Source organism: Caenorhabditis remanei, chromosome IV (assembly GCF_010183535.1).
Source record: "Caenorhabditis remanei strain PX506 chromosome IV, whole genome shotgun sequence".
Taxonomy (NCBI): domain Eukaryota; kingdom Metazoa; phylum Nematoda; class Chromadorea; order Rhabditida; family Rhabditidae; genus Caenorhabditis; species Caenorhabditis remanei.
Window position 1 is genome coordinate 24,305,504 of NC_071331.1, and position 22,620 is coordinate 24,328,123.

General features: G+C 36.3%; 3 protein-coding genes across 3 annotated transcripts; 1 reads left to right on the forward strand and 2 right to left on the reverse strand.

The window, feature by feature from the left end:
* Positions 1–2,295: 2,295 nt before the first annotated feature.
* On the reverse strand, positions 2,296–2,601 carry GCK72_016067 (uncharacterized protein; the record flags this gene model as incomplete). Its single annotated transcript, XM_053731301.1, has 1 exon — positions 2,296–2,601. One exon carries the CDS (start codon positions 2,599–2,601, stop codon positions 2,296–2,298), a length of 306 nt encoding a protein of 101 aa, XP_053586073.1.
* A 1,523-nt stretch (positions 2,602–4,124) lies between these two features.
* Positions 4,125–4,669, forward strand: GCK72_016068 (uncharacterized protein; the record flags this gene model as incomplete). Its single annotated transcript, XM_053731302.1, has 3 exons — positions 4,125–4,272; positions 4,318–4,455; positions 4,503–4,669. The coding sequence occupies 3 exons, from the start codon at positions 4,125–4,127 to the stop codon at positions 4,667–4,669; spliced, it is 453 nt and encodes a 150-aa protein (XP_053586074.1).
* Positions 4,670–9,982: 5,313 nt separating this feature from the next.
* Positions 9,983–16,912, reverse strand: GCK72_016069 (uncharacterized protein; the record flags this gene model as incomplete). The annotated part of the gene is made up of 4 exons (XM_053731303.1): positions 9,983–10,230; positions 10,310–10,422; positions 15,579–15,768; positions 16,792–16,912. 4 exons carry the CDS (start codon positions 16,910–16,912, stop codon positions 9,983–9,985), a joined length of 672 nt encoding a protein of 223 aa, XP_053586075.1.
* Between the last annotated feature and the right edge of the window lie 5,708 nt (positions 16,913–22,620).

Here is a 22,620-nt window from a genome sequence, read left to right on the forward strand (position 1 = left end):
CGTCAATGAACGCATCCACTACAGATTCTGTGTTTTCAAAGGAAATGTATTGGACGGGTCCACAGTGCTGACAAGAATCTCCGAAACATGTCTCGCATACAAGACGATACGCCACAGCATTAACTTTGTGGGGAAGTAAGATGTCATCTAGAAAAAAAAAAAGGTACTAACAATTAGAATACAACAATTTACCTTCAAGATCCTGTCCTGATTTGGCCACGATGCATTCGAAATCGTAAATCACCATTGTCCATTTTTTCTGCTTCTCTAGAGCCTTTTTTCTTTCTGATTCTGTCGGCAGAGAATGAGTACACTCGTGTTTCGTCGTACGAAACTGTGAGCAAACTGGGCAATAATGAGTAGCATGACATTCGTGTTCTTTTTTTGAATATTCGTTGCGTTGATGAATTTTTTGACACGTGATGCATCTGTAAAAAAAACTCTATATGATAGTGAACCCGAATAATAGTAACTTACTTTTGGTATTTTTTACAGTGTGGTAGAGAACTCTGTGAACTTGGCAGCTTGTGAGCATCAAAACATTTTTCGTCAAGAAAGTAAATGTTGCAATCGTCACAATAAAACGATTTAGGGCCTCGAGAAGCCTGACAGTTGTAGTTACCGCAGCGCTGACACTTTGATTTGCATTTCTTCGAATGTTTCGCGTTGACTAGCGATGAACATTTGTGACAGAACCTAGGGAAAAACGTTTTTATTCAAATTACGTAATTTAAACACTTACCTCAGGCCCCAGTCATCAATGGTGGGCTTGAAGAATTCATAATGGTTGTCGGCAAAGAATAACGCAATGAACCCATCTCCATCAGTGTTGATGTTTTTGTCGTCCTTGGGGACTATTGTATCACCTTCGTTAGACCACAGCCGAATGCGGTATTTCGATAAATGTGTGGCAAGTTTATCAAAATCATCAAGCGAGTGTTCCTCACAATTGGGGTCCATTCCTGCGTCTGTCAACAGTTTCTTGGCGGCATCAAGTTGTCTTTTCGCCCTCCCTTCGGCACTTATCTGAATGTATTTCTCAAAAAGCTAGAGTTCTCATGTAAACAACTTACGTCCATCCGGGTGAGACTAATGTAGCGACGGTGCAACTTTTCTTTTTCGACTGGGTCTTTTTCATTTTTGTAATCACTCCACACGATGCCAACTGCCAATGCCTTGGGAAGACAATGTCCTTTTCCAGCGATGAGCCCCCATTTGATACCAAACTTTGTCTTTAAAAAGTGTTTTTTTTTTGAATAGTTTGTGTCGATAATTCAACTTACCAAAACTTTTGAACCCAGTGACTCTTTTGGCATACTTTTTCCGCGCCCGGTCATCGCCTTCTTATCTCGTTCGAAAATCTTCATCGAGATGGTCATTGCATCATCCAGCTTAATGTTTTTGTTTGATTGCATGTGGTTTGCAATCGTATTGCAGAGGAAATGACCATCGGCAACCGCATAAGTCTGGTGCATAATCCAGAACCCATCATTGGCTCGATAGCCTGGATTGCGCAAGCTAAAAATGAAAACATGTCTTCTCTGTTAAATAAAAATTACTTACTTTAGCCAGTATTTTGTACTGGTGAGGTTTCCTCCTGCTTTTTGAATTGTTTTCCGAATGAAAATATCAAAGACTTTGGCCATGTGTTCGTTGAGGGATACACCTTGAGGGAGATCATCCAGATTTTTGAACTGTAGACGCTGTGGAGGCATCTTTATCACATCCAAATTCAGTCTCTTAAAGTTGAAATCCTCTGCCACTTGTGCATACCTCCTGAGGTATGACAACTCTTCATCAGACGGGAACTTTGTGCTCTTGACGCTTCTCCGAGGAGGAGGAGCAGGACTAGTGACGTTCGAAGGACCAGCTCCGTCTAGACACGAAAAAAATTATTAAAAAACAACTAGTGAAAAATAACTTACACTGATCAAGACAGTAGTCTTGTGGGGGACAAAAATCGTAATTGATTGGTGACAAGGGGAATGGCAGCTCTTCATCAAGACAGTCAAGATCAAATAGCCAGTCTTGAGGACTATCAAAAGTAAATTCGGGAGAAAAGGAACAGTTATTTGGAACGGGTTCCATTGCTGGTTTCTTGACGGACAAATGAAGATTTCGCAGATTAGCGTCCTTTTAAATGCCCTAATTGTCCTTGAGGTGGGAGGAGGGAGGTGTCAATCATTGACATGTGCGTAGCGTTTTTTTTTTTTTTTTTTTTGCGCACTAATGAGGGCGCCTGTAATGATATCTATAGATCTGATCTGAGATAGGTAACAAATTTATTCAAATAATTCAAACAAGTGGAATGATGCTGGCAGCTTCGATCTTTCGTTGTTCTTCAAGCACTTTGCGGTTGTACCTGATGTACGTTGGGGTTGGTCCTACAATGTGTAGACCCTCAGCCGATCGCACTCTGCTGCTTCCCACATAGAACATTCCATCCATCATTGAGTGGTGCGTGTCGATGAACACGTTCCTAAGCGTCATACCCTGCACCTTGTGGAACGTCGTTGCATAGGACGGACGGAATGGCCAATACATGGCCCCTCGTCCGTTCGACCGAATCTGTCGAATTTTGTATTCGACACCGTTCTCCATTCTGAATATTTTATTTATTTATTTTTTTAAAACTGAACAAGAACTTGCCTGACGGAAATGGAGGTCACAGTTCCAGACGGAGGGGAAATGGCGAAAACGACTCCTATCGTGCCATTCAATACTCTGGAATCTGATCCGTTGAACTTGTTTTCCTTGTCATCACAGCTGGTGGTGAGGATAGCGGCATTGTGGCTCTCAGTGATGAGAATGCGCATGTCAATGCACACGACTGCTGGAGGAGCTTTCAGGTTCGTTGAAGACGAAGGTTGCGATGTGGTGTGTTGGACAAGCTCTCGAATCTCCCTTTTGTTTAGTCCTTTTCCGAATCTTTCCATGGTAATCTGAAAAATAAACGACATCACACTCATGTAAATACTGTATGAGATAACATCTGTGAACACAAAAACTTACGGCATAGTTCATCCAATCAACCACGAAGTTTGGATGGGCAACAAACATTGTGTCGTAGTGGTCAACCGAACCAATGAGGTTGTTGATTATCTCTGCTACCTTCTTATAATCGTTCTTGGTAGCAAGACGATTAACCACGGCCTTTTGACTCAAAAACAGTCCATCTTGTTTGGAGAAGACACCTTCTCTCCAGCGGAGAACAAGATCTCCATACGATGGGTCCTCACTGGTCCTCATGTTTTTTGTGAGATGGAGGGTCACCACATCCTTCCAGAAGTAGGCTAAAAAATGTTTGTAAAAAGTGTACTTTGAACAAATGTAAACTAACAATCGTAGATGAACTTTAGTTCCTCTTTTTGGTCAGAAGTGTTTAGCGGCGACAGTTGCAAGAAGTCGCCAAATAGCAGGGTTATCATCCCCCCAAATGGACGGTTTGGGTTCTTCGCTTTTCTTAAGATCTCATCAATTCGATTGATGAGATGCATATCTAACAATGTCACTTCATCGATGATTAGAATGGAAAACCCATCAAGTTCTCCATCTTTCAGCCAACCACAAATTTCTGTTCCGATTGGTATCTTGAGGGCAGAGTGGAGGGTTCTTCCTCCTATGGCTAGGGCAGCCTTGGCCATCAACGATGTTATCAAAGAAATACTCTCATATTTCTTCTTGATCTCCGCAATTATGCGGGATTTCCCTACGCCTCCTGCGCCCGTAATGAACGCAATTACCTAACAATGATCATAGTAAATACACGGGGGTTTAAAAAAGAGCACTAACCTCCAGGTTTAAAATAACAGCATTCTCGATCCAGTTCATAATATAATCCTGTTGCGAATTCATTTCGACAAATTGGCAAGTAGTCCGATTCTTCAAAGGAAGCGAAGTCGAATAACCTTTTGGCACAATGAAGATTTACGATAAAATCTCTTCGAGATACTTGAGGCATTTTTTCACCGCCCATGAATTTTTTTTTTGAATCTGAGATTTGTTACACCTAGGACTCCGCCCACTTTTTTATGTCAGCAATTTTTTTCTGGAAAATTATGATGAAAAGCTTCATTCTTGCTTTTTTTCCTCGATACAAACCGGTGACTGTTTTTATTGCTCTCATGGATTTCCTGAACCCAAGTCCTACTGTTTTCCCGACGGTTCAGCCTTTGCAAATTCCGCTTCCTCCTGACCAGTATTCCCCTCCATCAAGCCAATTTGTTTCTGAACATGACGGAGAATCGATTCCAGACTCGCAAAAAGATTCAGGTAAGAACGATTCGCCAGTTGCTTTAAAATTATTGTCTTTTGCAGTGTCAATGATAAAGAAGCTCTTCAAGAGTAGAAAACAACTCTTGGAAACGCCTGTCAAGAAAGTTCCCGTCTCGAGAACTCGTGCAACAAAACCAAAGAAGGTTTCGCGAGAACAATTTGGAGAAATTAGCTTTGACGGTACTTGTTTTCTGTATGCAAAGTTTTTATTCATCTTGATATTTCAGATACACCACTCAGAGTTCTTGACAAGTCAAAAGGGAAGCTGGATGTAGCTGTGATGAAGTGTTGTGCTGGAAAGCTGGTCTGGACGTTTGAGGAAGGTCGAATGATTCTTAAAATGTGTAATCGATGTGTGGACCTCAATAGAGGTTATGCAAGAATTTTGGATTGAATAAGTTTTTTGCAATAAAGATTTTCATGGTCACGAACAGTCTTTTTTTGACATTGAATGATTTGTCTTTTTTCAACGTGAAGAGTTAGATTTTAATCTCGACCACCTACACGAGAAACATTTAAAAATCTTGTGTCGGTGCCCGTTCGTACATTTCTCTGTCGTCTCTCCTGTCTCTTCAATAATGTACAGTATCCCCAACTGGGAGGAACTTACCTGGGCATTATACCTACAATTACACTCGGACTAACAATTGGATTTCTAGGTCATGAGCATTATGAAGTGAAAATTTCAAAAATGCAAAAACTTTTTTCCTGAGGCGTAAAAAGTTTTCTTTTTCTGAAATTTCTAGCCAAAATCTAAAAATGTGGAAAATTTAAATAAATTGTGAAAAAATTTGAAATTTCATTCAAAAAAATCATAATTAATAATCATAATTAATAATCATAATGACTTATCATAACTAATCATAACATATCATAACCGCGGAGATTGTAATCTCCGCTACGGGGTATCCCTCCATAGATCTTATCTCCGACACGGTGTATCCCTTCATTTTCGGAGATCTTATCTCATGATGACTCATGGTGGTGGAGAATTTTTGTCCCGAACACTACTATTATCATTAAAATTTCTAAAATTTTTAAAATTTTAAAATTTCAGGTCAGAGAATTTCTTGATGGCCAAACAAATGTTATATCAGTTCCTGAGAGAACAATGAGGCGAACAAAAGTGCTGGGAGAGATTACGACGACTCCATTTGAGAAACGTCTAAAGCCTGTGATGGACAAAGTTCGAGTCCTCCCAGGGGGAAAAACACTTCCTTCTGGATACTATCTAAATTGCCCTTTATTTGAAGATTACCCGTACTGTTGAATGTCCAAAGTTCTATAAACTTGATCTTGTTCATAAAAAACTGAAGTCATTTCATGATAATAAAACATTCCATCTATAACTTCTCCATTTTCTTGCCAAAGAATACGTTACAGAATCTGTTGGAAAAATATGAGTAATAACAAACAAATTCGTACACGATCGCCAATGTTGGATTTACGTTTCACTCGTTTTTTCTTCTAGGCGAAAAAAGAAATCGAAATTATTTATATTGACAGGTGAAAGGGCGACAGATGAAACGAGAGCAGTGAACATCTAATAGAGACGAGAGACAGCCTCCCTTTATGAATATTTTTAGAAATATGATCAATAACCAATTTTCTTAATGAAATATACACAAGTGTGCACATTAATTGGAAAACAGTAACTAATTATCGCTCATGGGTACACATACGCACAAATGTGTCCACAAAATTGATAAATTACCTTATTTTTTTTAATGGAAAAACGGAAAAAATATTGAACCAAAGTGGTAAGATTGACTAGTTTTCATACATATCCATAGACAGACATAAGCTCATGCCAATATCCACACACTTATTTCCTACACTCACGAAAAAATTAAGTTTTTAGCGTCTCTTTTGAAAAAAAAAATTTTTTTCGGGGGGAAATTATCAATTAATTAAGCGCACCACGAGAGAGGACCTCCCGCTGTTTCATCTCTGCGTGTGTCCTTTTTTATGTATAAAATTTTCAATAAACATAGATTTAACTGGAGATTGAATAACACACACTATGAGTGATATCGTTCATTGTCAAAAAAAAAAAGTGTTTTAATTGAATATTGGTTCAGGTATGTTTGGATTTAGTGGCAATTAGTCATTTTCGTTGTTTATGTGTGTGTATGAGGAGTTATCTATAACTGATTTCTCAATTTTTCCTTTTGATTTGCAAAATGAAGGTATTTCATCACTTTTATCGATGATTTTCCCGATTTTCCTTCAATATTAGGGTGATTAATTAGTTTTATCTAGTTTTATGTGCGGGTATGTATGTGTAGGAAGGTAATGAATCACTTGGGAAACATGGGTAATTGAGTGAGTATATGAGGAGTTATCATTCATTTCGAGTTTTTTCACGATTTAATCAGAAAACTTGAATAGTTTAATATTTTTCACAATAATTTCTTGATTTTCCTCCAAAATTAGTGTAGTTTAACACTTTTCGATGTTTGCACATGAGATTGTGTGTGGCTATTGGAGAGTACATGTGTGGTTTATGTATGATTATGAGGGTAATTAATAAATGTTTTCAGGATTGTTCTGACGGATTGCATATTAAAAAATGGTTAATTGAATACTTTTTGTGCGTGTCCATGCTATGTATGCGACGGTATGTATGCATTAGGATGGTAATTAATCACTTTTTTCGCTTGAATGTGTGAAATAAGCGGGTGGGTATTGGTATTGGCTTATGTTTAAATATGGACATGCCTAAAATTTAGCCAAATTCGTCACTTTGATTTAATATTTTCCCGTTTTTCAAGAGAAAATGAGGGTGATTTATCACTTTTTGTGTAAACATGGGGTTGAAGATGTGTGAATACATGGGTGGACACATATCAATATGAGTTTTTTACAGGTATTTCTATGAAAATTGATATTTTTTCACATTTATTCAAGATATTAGAGAATTTTCTGATAGAAAAAACGAGGGATAAACAAATGTTTTGGGCGTAACTATGTGACTATGTGTGGATACATGTGTGGATATGTGGAGAAATGTGTGTATGAGGAGTTATCTATAACTGATTTCTCAATTTTCCCTTTTGTACAAAATGAAGGTATTTCATCACTTTTTGTTGTGTGCACATGATGCTATTTGTGGGTACACGTATGAGTATGCATGCATTTGAGGGTAATTAATCAGTGTTTCCCAAAGTTTTACGTCAATCCAGGAAAGGATGGTAGTTAACTGGTTCTTTAAACAGCAAAACATTTTGTTGGGACTATAAAAACATGCATTTTTCGATACTGTTGATTTTTTCTTTTAGAAGTGAAAACGACAAATGATGGAAAATTGGTAGAAGAAGGAGAAAGTAAATGGAAGAAAAGTAAACATAATAGTAATTAATTAGAAAAAAAAAACATGTAGTATTATTTCAGTGCTACCGTGTGTCCTCACCGGACGTGGCGCAAGTGTGACAGTTGCATTGGCACCCTGCTGCCGGCCATCAATCACCATCAGTAATGAGGTTCTTGAATACGATTTCTGTGTCGATTGTCAAAAACGAACAATCTTGGCTAAATTTCCTAAACCAATACCGGGAATGTCGGCCAATCATCAATCAACTTCCACTGAACAAAATAAATATTAATTTCTTTTTCATTTTTTTTTGTTATTAAAACTTTTGAAAATAAATTTTAATTAAAATTCAAAATACTGTGTTTTTTAAATTGAAAAGAGGGAGGGTGTGTCTAAGGAAAAGTTGATTTTTGAAAAATGTCAATGACCTATGGTGATGAAGAGAGCTTAGAGAAAACATAAGGTACATAATAGTCTGATTTTCCAAATTAGCTCATTCTTGTCATTATGCAGTCTAGCGAGCTGCGGTTTTTTTTTTCGCTCTCGATTTTTTTCCCTTTTTAAATCATATCTCTTATCCGGTATCACCGTATCAGTTATCACTTCATTACTAATCACTTTTTCAGAATATTGAGCAATGTAGTTTTTATAAACACTACAGCAATCACTGTATTATTATCAGTTATCACCTTATCAGTTATCACTTTATCACTAATCACTTTTTTCGAAATTTGAGCAATGTCGATCTGATAACCACTTTACGGTAATCAGCGTATCATAAGTTATCACCTTATCAGTTATCACTTTATCACTAATCACTTTTTTCGAAATTTGAGCAATGTAGTTTTGATAACCACTTTACGGTAATCAGCGTATCATAAGTTATCACCTTATCAGTTATCACTTTATCACTAATCACTTTTTTCGAAATTTGAGCAATGTAGTTTTGATAACCACTTTACCGTAATCACCGCATCAGTTATCATTTTATCAGTAATCACTTTATCAGTAATCACCTTATCATTTCATCAATTAACGCACCATTCTTTGATCCCTGAGCAATCTCATTTATGTATCATCACTCTTATCAGTATGTTTAAAATTTTTTTATCAGTTAATCACTGTCTGATATGATGGGATGATTAAGTATTCTCACAGATTCTGTTAGAGGGGATATGAAGTGCAGTGGGCGGGATTAGGCTGAGCTTTGCTAAGCCCCGCCCCCTGTGCTTTATTTCCCCTCTAACAGAATCTGTATACTACTTATATTAAGAGAATTTTCAGAAAAGTTTGTGATATTCATAATCTCCGTGCTATTAGCTTTCATTTGATACCCATTTCGACCTATTTCTGACAACTTTGAATTTTGAGCCGCGACGCGACCGCTACGCGCCTTGAAAAAGCGATATTGGTATAGAATTGAAGCTAAGAATCTCAAAAAGCTAGAAATCGTAGTTTGAGTACATATTGAACATAGTTATGTGTAAAAAACCACAAAAAAACCAGTAATTTTCAAAAAAATTCTTTTGTTCCGAATGCTTAGTACGCGTCGACGGTGCGCCAGCCTTTACAATTTCAGATTCCGGATAGCGTATGTCCAAAAAATTATACAAATTAAGCCTTCATTTTCAAATAAAGAAGAAAATTAGCAATAAGTAGGATTTTGCAATTAGAGATCGATTTTTACATAAAATTATTATCAAGCGGGGAGAACGAAGCACCGAAAAGGGGGGGAAATTGAATGAGAACACAAAAAATTGTTTTTACATTAAAAATCACAATTAAGCAATACACAATAATGAGTTCATACAAATTGGGTATTTTTGGGTTAAATTTAGGAAAAAAAGGGAAAAACACTAGGCAGAGTTACTTCGTGGTGGGACCCGTTTTTAAATGGGTTACGGTTTATTAAAAGGGGCGGAGCCTACGAAACATGAGGTGGTGTCCGACGAGAACCGTTTACCTGCAAGAAGAGAGGGATTAGTGAAAATTGTTTTTTTTTATTCAAAAATATGAATTCCGAAGCGAGTTATAGCCGGGGACGAGTTTCGGTTTTCTAGGCCACCAACTTCAAATGGTCATAACTTTGTCAGATTTTACTCAAACTAGCGGAAAATTAAATTTTCAGATTCAGGAGGCCAAGACGGTTCGAAAGAGTATAATCATGACACATTTTGGAAAATATTGGGTTCCAGGCCCAAAAGGTGCCTAGAGGGGTCTAAAATTAAGTTTTTCCAAAATAGGCCATGATTATACTCATTTGAACTGTCTTGACACGTTGAATTCAAAAATCTAATTTTCAAAGCTCATACTATGTATTTGAATGAGTTATGAGGCAAAATCTGGAATTTCAGATTTTCGAAAATTTTCGAAATTCTATAAGTTTTTGATTTTTCAACGAAATCCTTTGATTTTGGTCTTAAAATTTACAGAATTTCTAATTATAACATAATTACTCACCTCATTCTCCAAAATACAATTCCATTCATTATTATCCGTTGATGTCGTCGCAATTGTCGTTGATGTAGTGGGTGGTGGCACGAAACACTCGTAAGGGGGCGGCGCTTCGTACATCTTTGGTGGAATCTGATCGACCGGACGGTAGAGCGCGGATGGAGAGTCAGCAGAGGACCGCGTGATCACTAGAATGTGACAATATTTATTGAAAGTGGACAGTTTCTCAGCAAGTAAGAACTAAAGATACCTAGTTAAACCACTTACTGTGAATACTTTGATACATTGGACATCCTGGAATCTTCTTACACACAATTGCAGTCACTATCACGAAGAGGGAGATGACGAGAACGGATCCGAAGATGATCAGGGCCAGGTATCTGAAAAATATATAGGGATAAATTACATATAGTTTGTAGTGGATTTAGATGGAAATATAGCAAAGTTATATTAACAAGTCTGGCTATTCAAAATTTTAAATATTGTACTTGCAAGCCGTGCCGGCACGTTATGAGCTGAAAAAATATATCAAAATGTAGATCTCGGTGAGTTCTATATCATAATACAGATAGTCACAAGCTCCAAAACGCGCCTAAGACACGCCAGATCTCTTTTTTTACACCCAAACTTGAAATTTGGCCGTATGAAGTCAGTTTCCTCCCGATTTCGATATTTAAAACGCGCCCACGCCGCTCCAGGTGACCTCTTGTAAGTTTTTCGCATAGGAATAGCGCTCAAACTATCCGGATGTCATGATTTGCTTTTTCCTACATTTTGTAAAAACAATTTTTCGACGTAAAAATGCGATTTTCTCGCTTCAAACTCAATATTATGAGCTCAAAAATGTACCAAATTTCAGATCTCAAAGAGTTCTACGTATATCCGAAATATTCGATAAAATTGTAAATTGCAAGTGATACCTCCGCCCATTTTTGTTTTAGATATAACGCTTTGAAGTTGCAGAGCGGTCAGAGTATCTGATTTACCTTCAAACGCCTGTAACTCAGCAGGAAGGCGAGATATAAAAAATGGTCAACTGAGAAAATGTAGAGAATGAAAAAGACTATCTGTTGAATATAAATTTCAAAACGTGGTGATGGCCTAGAAAACCGAAAAATTGGGAAAACTAGTCCGCAGGCACATTAACAAATAGCCATCCGGCCCGTAACAAATCACGGACATAGAACTCGTCGAGATCTACATTTTGGAGTTGCCCGCGTACGAATACGGGGTGGTAGGGTCCTGATAAAATAAGACGACAAATACACAGTTTCTTACAATAAATTTACTTTATTGCAAGAAAATACAATAAGAGAGCGTAACTTACAAAACAAAAGTCAAAAGCACAAACGCTAAAATTAGAACTAACTCTGAAAGCCAACCGACTTCAGAAAACTACTTTTGCCACGTGGAGTACACGTGTCCACGTGAACTGACGCGCTGAGGTTACGGTAGGCGCGTGAGCCTTTGGCGGAGTGTCGTTGCGTATTTATTGTGAGGACTCGAAGAACTACAGGGTTATGAGGGTACCTTGCCACCGGCAACTTTGGTATATTTTTACGCTCGTAATATTTATTGTGAAGCGAGTTAGGCGCCGGAGCTGGCTGGCCCGTTTCGGCCCGGTTTGCAAGTATGATGTTAACGGACCTCTAATCTCGCGCCGATAGCGCCCCCGGCCATTCTAGTAATGTCTTTCCCTTTCTGAACCCCCAATGTAACATTTTGTTCTTTCCCTCCCTCCCTTCTATTCCACGAAATGAAACCTTCTTGTTCCTTCTCTCCCCCCATAATACTACTTTTTTCCAAAAGAATTAGTAAAAAAGACGTCCAGAAGGAGCAAGAAGGGCGGCTCATAACAGGAAACACTATCTACGTGTGTCTGCGTCTCTCCATCTCCTGTACTCTCTCCATCTCGTCTACTTATTTTTCCGGTTGCTCGCCTTTTCTTACTCTTTTACTCCCTTGCCTATGAGTAGATCATATGTTAGTCAGAGGAGAAGAAAAGGGAAATTAAAAAATGAATGTGCCTGGGTTGAGAAAGTGCACTGGCTCAGTGTCTAGAGACTTAAAAAGGTTAGAATATTGACAGAGTGCAAAAAATAGATTAAAATTTGTGGTAATGAACTTCTGAGTCAGAAGAGACGCTGGAATTTTGGAATCTGAATGAAAAAAATGGAAAGGAAATGTTATATATGGTAATTTTATTTGGGAGAACAGAAATTTTTGAAAATCTAGACAGTTTAAACCTAGCAAAGGTCGAATACAGTTAATAGAGCTAGTAGTATTTGCGGAGTTTGGAAAATGTGCGGTTTCTGCGTAAGAATACTGAAAATGTTGAATTGTTAGGTAGTTTTAGCTTTAAGTATAGAAGAAAGAGTGAAAATTCTGAGCATGCTTGAAAAATTGGACGCGTACCCTGAATTGTGAAACAAATTCAAAATTTTTAAGCCTAAGAATCCCAAAATTGCTAAAAACAGGAATCCCAAAATTGAAAACAGGGAAGTTATACGTTAAAAGACAGTCTGGGGTGCCTAGGACGCCTGACCTCTTAAAGTGTTTATGATTTCCAAGTAAAATACTTAAATTATGTAATTTTAGTGTCAAAAACTAAAAGACACTTGTTTTGCTAAAACTATTTGAAAAAATATTTGAATTTAAGTGTTCCACACAAGGTTAAACTTTGGAAAAGCTGGCTACTTGACTAAAAACATCCAAAACACTTAATAACTGACAGCATAGGGAATGTTTGGCGACTCTTAACTCGGTTTACAGAATCATTCTGCAGAATTTTTTTCAGATTCGGAATCTACGGACTTGAAAATATCAGGTGCCAAATTCTTGAGTCATTTGAATGAGGACACGGTCACCCTGTTAGCTTCTCAAGTTAGGATATTAGGACTGTTTGAAAACTTTTTAAACAAGAATTTCTTCTGCGAATCCAGATTTTTAAGCTTCTTACCCCCCATTTTTTATATATTTCTAGACAAAACCTCCCTTCCCTATTATTCTTCATGCCCTGCGGAACACAACAGCCTTAAACTTATTGCACTCATCACATTCTTGTTCCTGTCATAAACAGATATATTCATTTTTTGTTGTCTTTCTCTCTATGCTGGATATACTGAAAGTATTTCCGGGAAATGGAGGAAAAGTTTCTTATGGGAGAAAGAAAAGAGAGAGAGTACAGAAAAGAAGAGGATCTTTTCATGAAAAATAGCAAAAAAAGGATGTTTTTAGGCTTATTTCAAAGTTAAACGGTTGAAAAACACGATACTTATGAAAATTCTTCGAAAATTGATTTTCACGACTTTAAACCTAAAAATTCAAATTCAGCAAGTTAAGAGCTTCAAAATGAGCCCCATATCAACATGTTTTGGTAGAATTCCAAATTTCAACCGTGCGTCGCGGTCGGCGTCGCGTGTTTTACAGTAGAATTCAAATTGGACCGAAACTGGTCGAAATGGGGCTTATTTTAAAGCTCTTGACTTGCTTATTCTGAAAATTCTAGTTTCAACTGTCTGGGGTGTCATCGGCGCGATTTCCAGCACGTTCTCAGTTTCAGAAGCTCCCTTTCTTCATTGTTGCTCATTTTTCCTCCATTTTTTCACTTTTTCAATGTTTTCCTTCAAAAATCCCTCAATTTTTTTCTTTTTCCAGAATCACCTCTCCATCCCAACAAGTTTCCCATTCCCTTTCTCCCTCAAAAAACGCATTTCACACTCCATTCCAAAATCTTTTCTTCTCCTTCTTTTCGAAAACTTTTTTTTCGAAAAAAAAAAAAGAAATTCTCGAAAAGAAATCTATTTTGTCAATGTCCCCCGAGAGAGGGTGTCGAAAGAGCACCAAGAAGAAGAGCACAATCAGATTTCCCCTCTCTTCAGAAGAGAAATAGTGTGGTGACTGGAGAGACGCAGAGAGAGAGAATTCGTAAAGTGATTTTTATGATTTGTGAGAGAGAGAGAAATCTCTCCTGGGAGAAGAGGATTTGACGAGTGAAGAGGAGAGGAAAAAATCAAATCTTTTGACAGGAAATTCTATTGGTAGCCCACTCAGCCTACTAGTACTATGTGACATGTCTCTTCCCCCCTCAAATCAAACATTTTTGACGTAAAAACAAATTTTTCGGATAGAGCACGACGAGAGCTTTCGAATGAACCCCATATCGACGTTGTTTGGTGTGATTTGAAAATTTTCAAAAATTGAGGACACACGCGACGCCGACCGCGTGTGTCCTCAATTTTTGAAAATTTTCAAATCACACCAAACCACGAAGATCGCGTTGGATTAAGTCGGAAAGCAACCAAACCAATATTTTTGAATTCAGAAGAATGAGAGCTTCAAAATGAGCCCCATATCGGCTTGTTTTGGTTCAATTCAAATTTTCGGGTATGACACGCGACGCCGACCGCGACGCGTGGTCGAAAAATTAAGTTTGCTAGAAACAGGTCGTGTTTTGGCTTGTTTTAAAGCTAACAACTTGAAAAACACAATAATCAAAAAATTGAGAGCTTTGGATCACAAATTTTTCAGATATCGCGTTTCGGGGAACACATAAATTTGATTTTTTCTCCCCAAATTCTTCGAAAATTGGTTTTTACGACTTTAAACCTGAAAAATTCAAACTCAGCAAGTCGAGAGCTTCAAAATGAGCCCCATATCGGCTTGTTTTGGTTCAATTCAAATTTTCCGGTATGGCACGCGACGCCGACCGCGACGCATGGTCGAAAAATGAAAGCAAACTGAAATGAATCGTGTTTGAGCTCATTTCAAAGCTCTTGTCCTGCTGAGTCTAAAAATTTTAATTTCAACCGTCTGGGGTGTTATCGGCGCGTTTTCTAGCACATTTTCAGTTCCAAAGGCTCCCTCTCCCAGTTTTTTCTCTCTTTTTTGTTTCTCTTGGTCCAAAAAAATTTAATTCCATTTGTGTGCGAATGTTGTTTTAAGCCGCTTCTCCTCCTTACTCATCCACCACTTTTATTCCCAACACACATTTTCAATTTAATGCATTTCTCTGTGTGTGTGCCTCTACCAAATAATCTGATTAGTTGGCCGCGTCGGCTGCTGTTTCCAAATTTTTTCATCATCTAGTCGGAAAAAGACAGAATAGTGCATGAGCAGACGGGAGAGAGCAATTTAATTAGCACCCAGCCAAGGCTTAGTCCGTTTGGTGGAGACCAGACCAAAAAAAGGGAAATTTTGAGGTCAGTTGAAATTAGAAAAAAGTTTGGGATTTTAATTTATAGAATTAAAAATGTGAAATTCAGAATAACCAAGTCAAGAGCTTCAAAATGAGCCCCATATCGACCTGTTTCGGTTAACTTTGAATTCTACCGTAAGACACGCGACGCCGACCGCGACGCGTGGTCGAAAAATGAAAATTTTCAGAAACACGTCGATATGGGTATCAATCGAACGGTAATGAGATGGAAATTACGAATATACTATTTTCAGTTTAAAATTCCAAATTTTGAATTCAATTTTTCCCCATTTTTTGAATTTTTTGGTGGTCCCCCCATCAAATAATACAATGACGTACTCTTTCAAGAAGTTCCTCAATTCTTGATTCGCAATTTCTTGTTTTTCCTTCTCGAAATCCTCCAACGAGCAGCAATAAACGCCGTGTTTTTCTTTCAACAACGAATTGGTCGGCGGCAGTTTCGAGGTGCAGCAATGAACGAATGTCGGGTTCGCTTTGAAGTCGGGACACGTTTTATTTCGAAGACTACCTGCAATCAACTCGTGTGATAAGATGACTAGTGGAAATTGGTAGAGGGAGACCAGGCGGTGTTTTTAGTGCAAATTTCAGAAAAATCGGTCGGAATTGGGCGGAGTTACGAGAGTTTGAAAAAAAAAATTTTTTTTAATTTTTTTAAAAAAGACCATTTTCAAAATTCTGTAATTGTTTGAGTTTTTGAGCTATTTAGTTGAATTTAATTGCATTTTAAAGACAATGTCTTACATTTTTAAATAAAATAAAAATTTTACATAATCGGTTAAAAGTGGGCGGAGTAACGAGAGTTTGAAAAAACAAATATTTGAAAATTTTCAAAAATTGTCATTTTTCGAACTTTTGTAATTTTTTGAGTTTTCAAGCTATTTAAATGAATTTATATGTATTTTGAAGACAATTTCTTAAATTTTTAAATAAATTAAAATTTTTAAATAATTGGTTAAAAATGGGCGGAGTTACAAAAGTTTGAAAAAACTACATTTTTTAAACATTTTTCAAAAATTGCCAATTTTCAAACCTTTGTAACTTTTTGAGTTTTTAAGCTATTTGAATGAATTAAATTGCATTTTGAAGACATTTTCTCAAATTTGTAATTAACATAAAAATTTTAAATAATTGGTTAAAAATGGGCGGAGTTACGAGAGTTTGAAAAAAATAATTTTTTCAAATTTTTCAAAAATTGTCATTTTTCGAACTTTTGTAATTTTTTGAGTTTTTAACCTATTTATAGGATTTTTTTTTGCATTTTAAAAACAATTTTTTGCATTTTTAGGAAAACTAACCCAAATTACTAAAAACAACCACCTCAAATGGTTTAAAACTGGCAAAGAAAGGACAGTTAAAATTTTTGATTTTTCAAAATTCTCAAAAATTAAAACTTTCATAACTTTTTCAATTTTTATTTATTTTTAATATAATTACTATCGAAACATGCCCACTAAATTACCTATCTATTCATATAAAAATCTCGCTCAAAAATCCCATCTGGCGCGCCTCGGGCGCGTTCACAAAGACTCACCTCCTGGCGTTGCTGCTGGAATCGGACATACTAGAGCAGTGGATTCTTGGAAAACGAAAAATAGCAGAAAGACAATAGTTGAGGACAGTATAGTAGGCGTTATGGTACGATGCCACCGCATTTTTGGGGAAGGTTTCTGGAAATAAATTTTGGAAATAAAATTTGAGTTTGGGAGGGGAAACTTGAAAATTATACAAAAAATGGAGACAAATGGAGTAAAAAACTAAAAAGCGGTAGAAAAAAGATTAATAACTATGTTAGAAAGATAAGGAGATAAGAAGTAGCTAAAAGAAAAAAAATTCAGAAAAAAAATTTTGTGCTGAAATTTTTTTTTCTGAAAATGTGATTTTTTTTCTTCTTCAATTTAAAGTACAGGTGTTATGAAATGGATAATAAAAAATTGGATCTATAATTATATAAAAAGGATTAGAAACTAAGATTATTGTGTTGAAAATGTCATGAGAGTATTGCTAAAATCTGGAAATTTGACTTTTTGACAATTTGCTTTTATTTAATTTTCTAGGTACAGGTGTGATGAAATGGATAGTGTTACATGAGAGACAGGCGATTTCAATTCGAAAAACGGGCGGAGAACCGGTTTTTTCGGCCACAGACCGCAGGAAAATGAAAAATTATATAATATATACTCTGTGTGTGTCTAAATCTCTCATACATATGATTTATGAAATATATATGATTTATAATAAGGGGAAGCTTTTGAAATGAATGGAATTAATATTTTTTTTAACATGTTGGCAAAACGACTAAAAAAAGTCCGAAAACATTTTTAGAGAAAATTGGAATTTTTCTAAGAAACTTGATTCTTAAAGCAGAAACTGACTAATTTCTTAGTTAGTAACATGAAACTAAATGCTCTAGCAGAAATTTGACACACCAGGAAATGTGTCACAGACCAGTCTAACACTGCTACAACAATTGGGGGTTTTTTACTGGAAATGGAAACTTTAGAAAGTTTCTGGAAAAAAAAAAGAATTGCCAAATTTGTTTAAATCATAATGTTTAACACTTTGACTCGAAAAACCTTAACCATTAATGATTTTGACACTGTGACTCCGAAAATTAAAACAAAATCAAAGACGAATTGAGATTAGCGTTTTGAAAGTTTTTTAAACAGAAAAAATACGCTTTTTTAAGCTAAAATACACGTAAAACTCTATCTTAAACCGTTATTACCAAAAAATGGGAAAAACTAGTAAGTAACGGAGAATATCCCAAAACCTTTGAGAAATTCCTAGTAGTTAGTAGCGGTAAGTCTAAAATAACGAGGCTAGAGGTTATTTGACATGAAAAACTCAATTTATATGCTAACATACAAGTAAATTTTCATCTTAAACCCCAAAAAATTTGTACTTTGAAAAAAGCCTTTCAACCACTACGAAAAACCTAATTTTAAAAAGTCTAAAAAATTTTGGGTGTCTGCCCCAATTTTCCTTCGAAAGACACGATTTTGATGTCAAAATACATTCAAACTTCTATTTTAGACCACTAAAACCAAAAAAGTCAAACTTTTAAAAAAATTTTGATCCTCCTCCAAAAATTTTAAAGAGAGTCATTAATTTTATTTCAAAATTTGCAATTTTATCACCAGATACCAATTAAAAGATCTTCTAAACCTAAAAAAAACACAATTTTCAAAAAATGTTTTTAAAAACTTAGGGGGAGGTTCACGCACTCAGGGCCTAAGTGTGGGCCTTAGATTCAAAAACATTTTCTGAAAAAAACGATTTTGATGTCAAAAAACCCCTAAAACCCAAAAAATTCGACAATTTTTTAAGTGTCACCACCCCCCCCCCCCCCCCACCAAAAAATTTTTTGACACCAAAATTTTTCCGAAATTTCTAAACAATATACATAAAAGAGAAGGGGGGAATAGAAACAGAAGGGGAAAAATGGTTAGTCCTTCCATTCCATCCAACAAGAAAACAGAGTGTGTGGTTGTGGTTGATGGGGCACACACTCTCACTCTCTGCGTCTCTCCATCTCTCTCATTTCTCTCTAATTCTCCATCAGAGATAGTGTAACTTCTCTGAGAGTGTCTTTTTGCAAAGTGGGCGGAGCCTAAAAGGGAGACGCAGAGACTCCCTCCCCATAGGCAATATGTTTCAATGGGAAGAAGTGGCGGGTTGGAGAGAGAGAGAGAGAGACGCAGGCAATTAGAAAAAAAGAGAAAAAGACAAAGTGCATGGGCTCTCCCCCTAAATCAGTATGATTAAAAAAGTTTTCTGCTTTTTTTTTTTTTGAGAATTCTTGACACAATTTTTAAAGTATATACTTTGAGAATTGTCAGAAAATTTTTGGATATTCATAATCTCTGTGCTATTACCTTTCATTTGATACCCTTATCGACCTATTTCTGATAAATTTGAATTTTGACCGCGACGCGACCGCAACGCACCATGGAAATCCTCAAAAAGCGAAAATGAAAGGAATATAGGCGATATAGGTATCAAATTAAAGCTAAAAACCTCAAAAAGTAGAAAATCGTATTAAAAACAGGAAAAGTACATTTTCAACAAAATTATGTGTAAAATACTGGGAAAAATCCAGAAAATAGCCAAAACTAGCCTGAATCCTCGAAATTTTGTGAAAATTTCACAATAATCAAACTCCTGAGATCACTGGCTTTCGTTTGATGCCCACATCGCCAATATTCGGATGATTTTGAAAAATACAAATTTTCTATCACGCGGCGCGTGTCGCGTCGCGGCTTCAGATCTAAAAAATCAAAATGGTCGGAAATAGGTCGATATGGGTATCAAATGAAAGCTACTGATTTGAAAAATACAAAAATCGCAATATCAAACTGTGCGGACCACATCAGGAAAATATAGTGGCTGTTTTCAGTATTTTGGATTTTCAGGATTTGGCGGCTGGAATGTTGAGATTAAAAATTTTTAAAAATTAAACAACATTTTTGGACTCCTGAAGTTTTAAGCTTTTATTTGATACCCATATTGCCTATATTCTAATGATTTTGAAAATTTCGGAGTCATGCGTCGCGTGTCGCGTCGCGGCTTCAGATCTAAAAAATCAAAATGGTCGGAAATAGGTCGATATGGGTATAAAATGAAAGCTAATAATCTGTAGAGTCTGATTATAAACTTTTTAAACCAAAATTCCATCAATTTTCTCCACTCAACAACTATATACCACTCAAAAAAAAGGGAAAGGAAACCCAATTCTTAGGGTGGTGGTGTTGAGACATGTCTGAAATCAAATATGACGCGCCTCTTTCATTCCTTTTTTCAATAGCTTGTAAAGAAGGGACACTGCTGCCAGCTGTTTACCAACCGGGGGAGGGACGACAGAAAACAAACAGAAAATAATATTGCTAAAGGAAAAGAGCCCCCCTCCACCCCAATTCTTAAAAATGTGTGTTCCCCTCCTCCGACCACTTTCAGCAAAATGAATGAAAGAAAATGCTGTGAGTGAGCACAGAAAACACCTCTTTGTATAGAAATGGACGGATGTTTTTGGCTGAAAACGGAAATGAGGGGAAAAGTGGGCGGAGTCTTTGTTATTTTGGAACTGCTGAGGTTGAGAGCTTTGATTTGATAGCAATATCGTCCCAGTTCAATGAGATTATTTTTTTCGAAGTTTTGATCTACATTGGCTGGCACGCAGCCGCTTCTGACTGAAATTACCATTTTCAGACTCCCCTTGCCATTAGCTTTCATTTGATACCCATATCAACGCATTTCTGACAATTTTGATTTTTTGGAGCTGAAGCCGCGACGCGACACGCGACGCACAACACCAAAATTTTCAGAATGTTCAGAAAATAGGTCATATGAGTATCAAATGAAAGCTCTCAACTTGAGGAGCTTGAAAAACGCAATAACAGCAAGATTCGATGCTGAAAAACAAGAAAAAGTCATAAAAACCCTGCCAGACACGACAAATAACACTGGAGCTAATCAAAAAACTATATATATATTAAATAATAAAAATGAATATATATCTACGCCTTTTGAATAGAAGAAAACGGATGTTTTCCAATTTTCCGAAAAAACGGAAATGAGAAAAAGTGGGCGGAGCTTAGAGGTGGTGAGAGGAGTGATAAGCAGATTTGAGCAGCGATGGATAAAAATAATTCATATAATAAATAAGCTGGGGGGATTAAAGGCGACGAATGAAAATAACATTTTTTGAAAATTTTCTAAAATATTTTTTGGGAAAAACAAAAAATAGGGGGATTTGTGATTTCAAAGGATTTGAAATATGCTCGGAATTATGGAAAATAGCAAAAAACATAGAATATGTCTAGAAAATTAGAATTGTGACTAAAAAGCGGTGTTTTTAGGGAAATGCTAAGACAAAAACTGTCCTATTTTCAGAAAAAAACAACTTGGGCAGGTCATGGAGCCAGTGTGAAGTTATGGGTCGTGACCTATATTATTGGAAAGTTGAGAACACGCTGATTCCAAATATATATTTAGTTTTTGCTTCAGACTCCTGATATACAAGAAAACCGGGGTAAAAAATGTAAGACATAAAAATATTAGTTTTTCTGTCAATTTTGACACCATTTTTTTTGAATACCACACGTCGAGGGCAACAATTGAATATATATTTGAAATCAGCGTTTTCTCAGCTTTCAAATGGAATAGGTCATGACCCATAACTCTAAACTGAGTCCATGGCCTCCGTCCTTGTTATAATTATGTTATATGTCAAATTTGTTGTTTTTGTGAAATTTAATGAATGTAAGCTTCGAACGGTGTAATTATAATTAAGATATTCAGAGAGAAAGAGAAAAACAGACATTTACCATTGAAAAAACATAAAAACTTCAAAAATCGCTAGAAATTAGTTTACAAGCCAAAATCACATGAAAAAACTGAAAATCAGGTCTTTAAATCTCTGGAAATGATTATTCAACCACAAGTTTACAGGTTTATAAAATTTCATAAATGATGTTCTAGAATGGGGGTATTAGAAAAAAGATGCCTTGGTTCAGTATTGATTGAGGCCACAAATGTATTCTTTAGACTTCAAGAAGAAACTAACAATAAAAAACTGAAAATTCATGTCTGAAAACCCATAGAAGTTATGTTTCAAGTCAAAAACCTTATGGAAATAAATTTCCCCCTTAGTTCCAGCCAACATATTCCCATCCCGAAAACCTATAAAAAGACGGGGGTCATAAAGTAGTCCTCGAGGGTTCGTTTCCTCGTTTTGGGGTGGAAACCATCAATATCTTATTCATGAAAAAAAGAGAGAGTTTATTGTGGCTCCCGGAGCCCCCTGAGCATAAGGAAAAGAGCTCACATTCAATATTCTGGTGCTTTAGAATTATTGGAAGACTTTTCACGTCTTCTGAATAACGTCTTCTGAATTCCCCCCCTCATATCTTCCTTCTCCTATTCAAAATGCAAAGATATGAGAAAAAGGACGTTTTGACGAGGTCAGGGAATGAGAATCTGTATGTCTGTTTGTACAGATGTCCCGAATAAATCCCAAAAAACCAAAAAAAATCGCGAAAAAATGTCCAAAAAGAGGGGGAAATCAGTGAGGCATGAAGTGAGGGTACACAATTTACTTAAGTTTCACACAGATTTCTGGTTACTTGGGTGAATATATGTACGCTAAGAGACAACACTCAAGAGTACAGAGGGAGAGACACTAACGAAACAAATTTTTGAAAAAAAATTTTTTTGACAATTTTTTTCCTTCAAACCCAGCTTAAAATTTTCAAATCACGTGCAATTCTTTTGATTTTAGGATTTTTGAACTCCTGAGGTTGTTAGCTTTCATTTGATACCCATTACACCTATATTCGACTTGATTTCGAAATTTTGGTGTAGT